General features: G+C 35.8%; 1 protein-coding gene across 1 annotated transcript; it reads right to left on the reverse strand.

The window, feature by feature from the left end:
• Nucleotides 1–7,311: 7,311 nt before the first annotated feature.
• Nucleotides 7,312–11,307, reverse strand: LOC104725462 (receptor protein-tyrosine kinase CEPR1). The gene is made up of 2 exons (XM_010444129.3): nt 8,284–11,307; nt 7,312–7,949 (listed from the first exon to the last, which is right to left on the reverse strand). Exons 1-2 carry the CDS (start codon nt 10,793–10,795, stop codon nt 7,546–7,548), a joined length of 2,916 nt encoding a protein of 971 aa, XP_010442431.2. The 5' UTR covers nt 10,796–11,307; the 3' UTR covers nt 7,312–7,545.
• Nucleotides 11,308–11,536: the final 229 nt, after the last annotated feature.

An 11,536-nucleotide genomic window follows, 5' to 3' on the forward strand; every position in this document is an offset into this window, starting at 1 on the left:
TCGCAAAAAGATCCTGTCCGTTCTCCTAAAATACTATGTTATTCCGCATGTACACTATTCCTCTCACCTTCTTGCTCCCGTTTTCTTTGACTGAACTTCCTCGTCTACGGTCTCTGGTAAGATTCTTTATCCTATTTCCATGTATTTATCTAACGCGGGTTTTTCAGCCAATCATATTGCCTACATGGCAGCCATTCTTGATAGCACAGAGCCAACCCATTTTAAAGATGATGTCTTAATCAAAGAGTTGTGCGAGGTTATGCAGAAAGAGATTGATGCTCTAGAGGCAAACTATACTTAGGATATTACTTATTTACCTCCCGGTAAGAAAGCTATCAATATTAAATGGGTCTACAAATTGAAATTTAACTTCGATGGCACTTTGGAACGTCACAAGGCTCGTGAGGGGATTGATTTTAAAGAAACTTTTGCTCCAATTGCAAAAATGATAATGGTCCGTTCTATTCTCGGTGTTGCTGCTGCTAAGGACTAGGAAGTCCACCAAATTGACGTTCCTAATGCTTTTCTTCACGGTGATCTTGACAAAGAGGTTTACATGCGTCTTCCTCCTTGTTTTAAAACGATGGATCCTTACAAGGTTTGTCGTCTTAGAAAATCCTTATATGGCCTCAAACAAGAATCTCGTTGTTGGTTCTCTAAGCTCTCCAATGCTCTTCGGGACATGGGGTTCACTCAAAGTTATCAAGATTACTCCTTGTTTACGTTAAGGCTAGGCGAGATGATCCTTCACGTTCTTTGTTTATGTTGATGATTTTGTGGTTGCAGGAAATGATTTAGCTACCATTAATAAGTTTAAAGTTCAACTTCACAAGTGTTTTCATATGAAGGATCTTGAACGACTGAAATATTTTCTGGGCATTGAGGTATCATGTGGTAAGGATGGTTTTTGTCTCTCTTAAAGAAATAATGTACTTGACATAATCAATGAGGCTGATTATGGGTCGTCTAATCAAAGAAAACGGGTACCAAGTGCCTATCGAGTTTAATCATAAACTTTCCTCTGCAACTGGCCCATTGTTTGACAACCCTCAACAATATCGTCGTTTGGTGGGTCGTTTTATCTACTTGACAATTACCAGGCTAGATTTAAGCTATGCAGTTCACGTTCTCTCTCAATTCATGAAGGCACCTTTGGAAGTTCATTGGAAAGCAGCACTTCGTCTTGTTCGTTATCTCAAAGGTTCTCCTGCACAAGGCATACTTCTTCGATCAGATTGGGATCTCAAAGTTTCCGCCTACTGCGACTCTGATTATAACTCATGTCATATTACTCATCGTTCACTTTCGGCATATGTTGTCTATTTAGGAAACTCACCTATTTCTTGGAAGAAAAAAGAAGCAAAAGATGGTTTCCAGTTCCTCTGCTGAGGCCGAGTACCGTGCCATGGCCTACACACTCAATAAAATCAAATGGTTGAAGGGCTTTCTCAAGAATTTGGGTGTTGATCATTCTTCTCCAATTTCACTGCATTGTGATAGTCAAGCTGTCATTCATATTGCAGTTAATCCTGTTTTTCATGAGCGGACGAAACATATTGAATCCGACTGTCATCAGGTCTGGGATACTATTCTTGACAAGCTCATTACAACCGAACATATTTCTACTACTGATGAGATTGCTGATCTTCTGACCAAAGCTCTCCCGGGGCCGACATTTCAACGACTAGTGTCCACGTTAGGTGTTATGGATTAGGTGCCATCAACGTGAAAGGGGGTATTAGATTAGGATATATGTTAATATTCTATATCCCTATATTTACTATGATACGATTTTATCACTTTTAGGCAACTCCTCTTGTATATATATTTTACGTCTTTGATTAGAATACATAATATATTACATTCTATTATCTTCTATTACAAAAATAGATCTAATCCACACCATAGATTATAAAAGAGAGTCAATATTGAGTCTATTGGATCAACTCATCCTTCCACCATTTCAGATGGTCCTTGATACTGTTAGAAATTGTAACCTCAGTGTAATTGATGTTGAAGATGGTGTTGGTGTTAAAAGGATAATTTAGCTCAAATAAGTGGGCATGTTGACGGTTTGTGATATGACTTTAAGAGATGCAACTAAAACTTATGAAAGGTTTTTAGGCATTGATGTTAAATTTGACGATTTCTTGAACGATGAGCAAAATATCAATTCTTTTTTCTTTCTTATTGATTGTTGATTGTGACTGATATAAAATGTACCAATGATACAAGAAAGAGAATTCTAGAAACAATATGAAGAACTGAACTATGTTGGAGGACAAGGAGGGCATCAACCAAAACCATTCAACCAACACCTAATTAAACTTTCTTACCGGAGCAACAATATTAAAATCCTCACCATCAAGTATACCTATCTCAATTACGCCGATTTAGGATACTTAATGGGAAGAACAAACAAGAAACTTTGCTCAAATATATACATCTATTCAATCCCACATACCACTACTTTTATCAAATTCAAGTGAACTCAAGTTTTCACGGCCTAGGAAGCTCATCTACTCATCCTCTTAATGATAACAACTTGGAACTTATGCCCAACAAGTGGTAGAAGGAAAACAAAGAGCAACTTGAACATTAGTTAATAACGTACCTTTTTCTAATAGATTTTAATTGGTCAAACTAAATACTCAGATACTATTTTTCAACACTAGTCACCATTTATAGAAAAAATCGATTGTTAATCAAAGAGATTTTCAAGGGATATCCATACATCATTGTGATGGATTGTCGAGACTAATGGCTAGAAAAGTCGTTATCTCGAGGAGGCGTGTGGAGAAAGATCCCACATCGGATAGATGTGAAGGGACTTGAATAATATATAAAGGGTTAGGACCTCTCCAATTATTATCAATTGGTTTTGAGTTGGAAGCCCACAGTAAAACCCGAATTTAAAATGGTATCAGAGCCTACACATGTTTACCTGTTAATTAATCTGGCCCGAATAGAGGCCTGATCACTCCATTAATTGATGGCCCAAAAGAAGGTCTAATTCCATCGAGATAGCTAAAAAAGAGCATTCTCGAGGGAGAGTAATGGATTGTCGAGGGGCGTGTGGAGAAAGATCCCACAACGGATAGATGTGAAGGAATTTGAGTAATATATAAAGGGTTAGGCCCTCTCCACTCATTGCCAATTGGTTTTGAGTTGTAAACCCAAAATAAGCCTGAATTTAACACATTGGTTGTAGATTTCCCAACATCAAATCCCATTACATGGTTTTTATAAAGTCACATAATGATCTTGACTTCACTAGGTGATTAGATTCAATTAAACCATTATACCTCATAATTCATGTGAGTTACCTCTCTAGTTAAACACCAAAGATTCAAACTTACTCTTTCATAAGAGGTAATTCTTACCATTTACTCTGATTGTTAAAAAATTTAGCTTTAACTATAAAAGTATATATCTTATACTTCTTCATCAGAAAGATTCAATGATCAAAGTAGTTCTGGTGTCATAAAAGAATCATGTTCATTATATATTCCTCATCAGTTTAGTTATAATATATGTGTATTTATATATATATATAAAAAAATTAGAGACCAAAACATGTAACATATTGGTTTGTAATAACTCAAGATAAGTTTTTACACTTGTGGATATGAACCACCAAGAATCTCATTTTGAGTTTATTAGTATTTGATGGGTCTGTCTTTTCTTCCTCTGAAGCCTTATTCCACTTTCAAGTTCTGAAGTCATCTCTTGATATTCCATTGAAATTGATCAAGGTTCTTTCTTGTCTTTTATACCGTTTCTTCTTTCTTTTGTACTCATTGATGGAGTGCCCCCACTAATTTCACAAAAGATGTAAAGAAATTTTTTTTAAAACAGTGATGAGAAGACTTTTCAATTTTGTGAGAGTTGCTGCAACGAATCGTATTCGTCTTTGTGTGGACCCTTAGAGCAACTTAGTAGAATCATATACTCACCACCACGATTCATTTCCGAGAATCCAAATCAATGATCAGCTCTTCAAGTACAATAATGATTGATCCGTTTAAAAACTATAAATATTTTTTTTGTTTTTCTCACTAATATTTTGGTAACATTACTTGTGGTGGTTACTTCATTTAGCATGACTAAAAATATTTCCTTTTGGTTTGTGTTTTTTTACATTAAATGAAATAAAATATTCCCCATATTGAGATTCTAAGATAGGCCATAAAGGGTGAATTTGCAGGAATCTTGGACAAAAATGGTCACACTCCTCTCCAACTTGAAGAATGAAACTAATTTAGAATGGTCACACTCTCCTCTAAAATCTTTTTTTTTTTCATGTATATGTCTTATTCATATGATCATATCTAATTCACTGCCCTAAATTTTTTATTTTACAGGACTTATTCGTTGTGAGACAAAATAAAAACATTTCTTTGACTATTAGAATCTTACTATTCAAATTAGTCTTTTGACATAAAACCCAACTGTGTGTTTTCCGAAAATGAAATTGGAAATACCTTTAAAACTTAAGTATATAGTGTTCAGAATATTTTACATTCTATGCTACAAACATTTATCGGATAAAATTCTGTTATTCGCTAAAATTATTCTTCAGCAAATTTGTTAAACCAAAGGGAGAGAAACTCATTTATATATCAACCAAAATCGTTGTTACGATAAAGCTATCATACTATGGCTCGTTAGATTTATGGCTTAACATATTTTTTTTCGTAACAGCTTTTTTGTTTTTGCAAAAGTTTATCGATAAAAGTAATATTACTATTTTTTTGAAATAATATGAATACATAATTTAAATTTAGTAGAAACTTTGATATTTATACTAAATTTTTTATTTTTTTAAAATATACCTTAATTATAATAAAGGGCTTTCTATTGACTCCAACTCTTTTCGATGGAGTCCGTTCTAAGAATTCAGGTTCACAGGTAGCGGCTTTCTCTTAGCTTATGTGGTATATTTGGAAAACGAGTAATGCTTGTGTTTTCGAAAATCAGGTTGAACAACCTGATGAGGTTGTGTGGGTGGCAGAAAGTGAAGCGTTGACCTAGATGTAGGCTCACGTTGAGGAGATTCCCTCAACCCCTATGGTTTCTTCTCTTCGGATTCGGGGGAGCATTTCGTCCCTTCCTTCGATTTATTCGGGATATCGGTGTTTTGTTGATGGTTGTTGGAAGGAGGCTGATGCTTTTGCAGGTATATGATGGTTTTGCACTTCTTTACAAGGATTGTCACCAATGCAGGGAGCTACCAATTACCAGTGCAGTCTGTCTCCGTTACATGCAGAAGTTAAAACTTTTATCTGGTCAATGCAATGTATGATTGGCAATGATTTCCGGGATGTGACATTTTTTACAGACTGTTCAGATTTGGTGAAGTTGGTGTCTTTCTTTCACGATTAGCTGGCTTTCTCAGGATACTTAAATCACATCAAGATTGACAGAGAGGAGCTTTATTCTTTTATTTATTTCAATCGAAATGCAAATGTAAAAGTGGAGTTTTTGGCACGCAGAGCGCGTACATATCCGTATTAAATTTTATTTGTAAACGATTTTCCACCAAATTAGTTTCTTTAAGCTGATTCTTTTGTTAAAAAAAAAAGATAAAAGGCTTTCTACTTAAATTGCTCAGAAAGGGTCATAAATTCATGTTCTTTTGTTTCGAGTAAAATGTGTTCATCCATTTTCCTGATATAGTTCTTTTTTTTTTGTCAACTAAACATTAATCTAGAAAATAACTTTAAAGTTGGTTGCCCAAACCGGAGGATAAAAGTTTATAAAAGAAATTTCAGAAGGTAAAGATCTCAAGGAACGAGCAAGACGATCTGCCCGAACGAGCAAGGCGATCTGATATAGTTCTTTTTATTTCTGATTTATTGTTTTTATCTCTTCATGAGTCAGCTTTATCATCATTAGAGCCTCCTTTAAAGTTGCCTTTAACTTGATAATAATTTATTACAAAGGTGCTATATGGAAATAATTTTAATACATGTGCTATTCAAACACGTTTGCACAAAACTTGTTAAGACAAGCCATTATGCTACGTTTTTAACTAAGAAGCATACAATGAAGAGATACACAATATTTTTTTGGTAGATTATATAATTTTTCTAAGTTGGTTACAAAATAGATTATAGATTAAATATAGGTTGAAAAAAAGATTATAGATTAATTGATCAATCCGTGGACTATATGAATACATTTAAGAATATCTCAAAGAATCCTCTTATAGAGAATATTCTAATGATTTGTACAATTTTTAAAATAAAATATTTATTATTCCATGTATTGTTACAAAATATATATTGTTAGGCATAAAAAAATATGGTTAAGAAATAAAATCTTGGCAATTTATCACACTTAATCGTGATTTCCGAGATATTATTGGAGTTGAAAATAAAATATTACCTAAGCACGGGTCATATTAAAAAAATTCACCAAACATGTTCAAAAATTAAAATAAAAACAAACAACAAACATAACCATTTCTTATACATAAGTACAAAATTAACAATATAAAACTTACAAAATATGTGTGTTTTTCAAACCATCATATTTAGCATATGTTTTTATTGCATAATAATTTATCCAAAAAAACTTTTTACAAATAATCATATAAATTATATTATTCTAAAATTATAATATAAATAAAAAAAAATTCAACCTTGCTCTCCAACGGATCCAAATCTAGTTATATGTGCAAAGACACAAGTATCTATTATAGACTTTACCCGAAACATGAAAGGCCCATAGGTGGAGACTGTTATCAAACATTACATAATGGTTGGCATATTTATATTGTATAAACCAATGAGAAACAATTAACATAATATACATAAATCCATATCTATTGTTTAGGAACCATTGTTTGATTGATTAAGAAGTGATATAACTCGTATAATTTCACTATCGCATATTAATAGAAATTTTCAAATAATTGAAAAGCATGACAGAATAAAAAATATGAGTCTCTTGCTTTTTCTCCTTTGTCCCTTTGTTGATATATAGAGACAAATATGACGATGCGACTCATAGATCGATCATACGTATTCGGATCATACTGATGAATATATATAGACACACACACAAGTATGTATAGCCTATATATTACTTTTTCCCTTTTTTAGGTTTATAAAAATGAGAATCAAGAATCCACTTCCATGCCATGCAATCGAAAAAGAAGTTCCACTCACTGATGAATAAAGAAGAATGACGAATTAAAAGTCCACAAAATAAAAAGAGCTTGTGAATTATCATGATTCATTTAGTGGGTCTACTACATATAGACATTCAGATTCTATGCGTTATTTTGAAGCAGCTATAAAATTCTAGTCTGAATGATGATCATCGATCCATATATAGTATTCTTGCTTACATGCTGATCACAAATCAGAGAAGCAAAACCGGAAATAATTAACGTCTTTAAACGGATAGATGTTAAAATACATGTAGAAGTATTAAAAGACTATATAAGCAGTTTCTTCTATGATATATATTTAAATACAGGATATCTTAGAAGTTATACGAACTGTTGCTACACCTCTCCATCAAGAAAGCATGAGACTAGAGTCTTGTTTGTGTGAGATGATCTGATGATAGAACTACTAAATCTTTAATCTTGGTTGTGGATTTAGAGGTCATGTCAGGTCCTCCTTGAGGCGCTGCGTCGATGAGCAGCTGGACGACTTCGTTCATGGTAGGACGGATTGTTGGAGTTCTGCTGGTACAACGGATAGCCACACGCAAGGCGTTGATCATATCGGCTCTGGATGATTCGGCTAATCTTTTGTCTAGTGTCTCAATCAATCCTTCTTTTGTGTCAATCTTTGTTGACACCCAGTTCACTATGTTTTTGTTCTCCCCGAAACATGAATCCACCGGTTTTTTCCCTGTGATGAGCTCCATTAACACAACCCCGAAACTGTATACGTCGCATTTGATCGTTGCTTTGGATGAGTACGCATATTCTGCCATTTCCAAATGCATATCATCAAGTGGTTAGTAAAACCAAATTGCAAACAAAAAACACACAATCAAATGAAATTTATAGAATTCTTAAAAAAGATTAAAGTTGAAAAAAAAAATCATTAAAAATTATAATATTAACCTCATGGAAATAAATTATCGAATTTAGTATAATGGTTTACTTGTTACAATTTTAAATACGACCATTTTCATTTCGTTATTTCAAGTTACTATGGCTATCATAATTACCTTAGGTCTCATTGTAATAACATTTCCATTGTTTAAAAGCATTGTGAAGTTTCATAATATAAGGTTTAAAGAGGTATTATATATCACCTGGGGCCAAGTAACCATAGGTGCCAGCCATAACGGTTGTGGTTGAATCTTTTCCTCTAGCCTGTAACACCTTTGCAATGCCAAAATCAGCAACTTTAGGCTGATAGTTTACATCCAACAAGATGTTTGTGGATTTGATGTCACGATGAATGATTGGCGGTGAGAGATCATGGTGAAGGTAAGCCAATCCTTGAGCTACTCCGACCGCGATTTGATGACGAGTACGCCACTCGAGGTGAACAAAGCCTTTGTGAAGAGCATCCCATAAGTTACCATTAGGCATGTACTCGTACACCAAAAGACTACAATCCAAACTTGAGAAATAGCTGAAGAGTTTCACGATGTTCTTATGGCGAATGCTCCCGAGGGTCTCAACTTCGGTTTTCAACTCCTTGTTCAAATGCATTTTGTCTTCGGAAGCTGAGTCTTTGCTGCTTTGGCTCCATAGTTTCTTCACCGCAACTACTTCTCCCGATTTAAGCTCTACTCTGTAGACCGTACCCGAACCACCATGACCTACAATGTTCTTGTCGACAAGAGATTCGAGAATCTCCCTTTGGTCGAAACTTATGCGGTGGAAACTCTTGACGTCGTAAGAGAAGTAAGAAGATGCTAAGGTCTCGTCTTGCTCTATAACTGCTCTGTTTTTACTCATCCGTTGTCTCAAGTAGAACATGATGCCCCCTAGGACTAGGATGAAGACTGAGACAAGGATTGCCCAGATGGAGCTCAGCTTCTTCTTGCCGCGAGGCTCTTGACACATTGGAAACTTCAAATCCGATGAACCAGCAGTTGGAGGAACACAGAGATTAGGGTTATCCGAAAAGCTTTCTACAAGACCTCCTCTTATTAATGAGACAGGGATGGGACCAGAGAGCCGGTTGTTGGAGAAATTTATCGAGGTTGGGAGCAACTCGGAGAGGTCTTCAGGGATTCTTCCGGTTAGGAGATTACTGGACAGATCAAGAACGTTGAGAGATCTGAGATTAGAAAGCGATTCAGGTATGGAAGAGTCAAGATGGTTGCCTTGCAGCACAAGTAAGTTCAGTTTCCTCAGTCTTCCGATTTCTGAAGGTATTGGACCAGACAACTGATTGTTACTAAGATCAAGCTTCACAAGATTGGTGGCATGAGAGATCTCGTGAGGCATAACACCGGAGATTATGTTACCCTGCATAAACAGCTCTGACAAATTCCAAGCGCCTCCAATAGCATTAGGTATTGGACCGAACAAGGAGTTGTAAGCCAAGTCGATGATGGAGACATGAGGCAGAGACATAACTCCTTGTGGTATGGTTCCCACGAGGCGGTTGCTCGCAACACGGAACCGTATGAGGGTCTTGCAGTTCCCATAAGTCTCAGGGATTGAACCAGAGAAACGGTTTTGTAGGACAAGAAAGTACAAAAGCGTACCGGATTTGCAAACATGAGCCGGAAGAGGACCTGAGAGGCGATTCTCCGAGACATCAAGAGCGATCATAGGCGAGGAAGATCCGAGATTTGGCGGGAGTTCACCGGTTAAGTAGTTGTCGTAGAGAGACAATATTTTCAAGGTTCTTGAGTTGCCAAGTGACTTGGGAATCTCACCAGTCAAGCTGTTGTTGTAAAGCTGAAGCACTCGTAGTTTCGGAAGACTACAGATTGAATCCGGTATGCTTCCGGTTAACCTGCTAACCGAGATATCGATATCCGTAAGGTTCTTGAGTTTACCGATTTCCTCTGGTATACTCCCGGTTAAGTGATAGTTGTAGTAAAGCTCAAGCTGCCTTAGGTTGGAAAGGTTCCCAATTTCTTTTGGAATCTCACCGGAGAGAAAGTTTCCGCTAAGTTCAAGATCAACAAGAGAACTCAAGTTACCAATGGATCTTGGGATGTTACCATGGAGCATACACGTCATCAGGAGCATGTGTGTGAGCTTCGTGAGCTTAGAGACAGAATCCGGTAAAGTCCAGAGGTCGAGCTCTGGATTCTCATTGAAGTTGAGATACTCTAAATCAGTGAGATTGAAAATCGAGAAAGGGAAGCTACCAGTGAAGTGGTTCCAAGACATGTCGATGACTCTTAAAGCTTTCATTGATGAGAAGTCAGGGAGAGTTCCTTTGAGATAAAGAGAGCTCATGTTTAGCTCTCGAAGCAGAGAACAGCTAGGGATGGTGCTGAGGAAGCTACTGCTTCTGTTGAGATGGTTGCGAGAGAGACGTAGAACACGAAGGTTTGGGAAGTAAGAGCAAATCCCATCTGGGAAAACCCCGGAGAGCGACCAACCGGAAAGGTCAATATCAGTTACTAGTCCTTGACCGTCGCATCTTACTCCGATGAAGTCACAATAGTTAGTACCAACGTCGTCAGAAACATTCCAAGAGGACAAAGCGTCGCCGAAGAGAGAGTTTTTCATGAGTTTGAAGAACTGAGGTTGTTGGTTAGAACTCATCAAGCCCCATGACTGGTTATTGCTGAAGCAAAAGAAGAAGAAGAAGAAGAGAACAAAAAAGGTGAAAAAATTGAGATGCATTTCAGGGGAAGATCAAGAGTAAACCTAGAGAAGCTACCTTAGGTTGCAAGAAAAGAGAATCGGGGTTGGGGGAAAAAGAGTTCAGGAAGAAGAGAAGAAGCTTACAAGTTGAAAGACTGAAATTATTGATAGGCTTATAAAAACAAAAGAAGGGTTCATGTTTTTTTGTACACGATCAAAAATCAGAATCAGATACATGCATTATACGAAAAGAAATATATAGTTTAAATAATAATATCATTGAAGAAAAGGAACATACATATCTTTCTTTTACATAAAGAAGCTTTATGTTTTATACCCACTAAGTTTATTATAGAGAGAATAACTTAGAGGTGTATGTAGCCAACTTTATACCCTATAGAAAGCTTTACTTTTATTTATAAAAAAAAGAGTATATATTAGGAAAAAGAAGAGTTGAAATATCACTGAATCTGATACTAAAGAGTGCATGATAATCTGTCCAAGAACCTCGCTCTTGTCTCGACATGTTTTTTGCTTGTGCTTTTTTGGATGGACATTGGACACAACCATGCATGAAACTATATAAATTATATAAAACATTTTCTCTCGCCATAACTATATTATTTTTATTTCTCTCAAATAGATTTTGAGCTTTCTTCAAACATATGTTCTGTGGAATCGGAAATACGTATATTTAAGTGCAGCATTTGAAAATGTACATATTTTAAAAATTGATTAGGTGTAAATAAAATTCGTATAATTTTCAAAAGTTTTAGTTTG

The sequence above is a fragment of the Camelina sativa genome, chromosome 11 (genome assembly GCF_030686135.1).
Source record: "Camelina sativa cultivar CO46 ecotype springtype chromosome 11, ASM3068613v1".
Classification (NCBI taxonomy): Eukaryota; Viridiplantae; Streptophyta; class Magnoliopsida; order Brassicales; family Brassicaceae; genus Camelina; species Camelina sativa.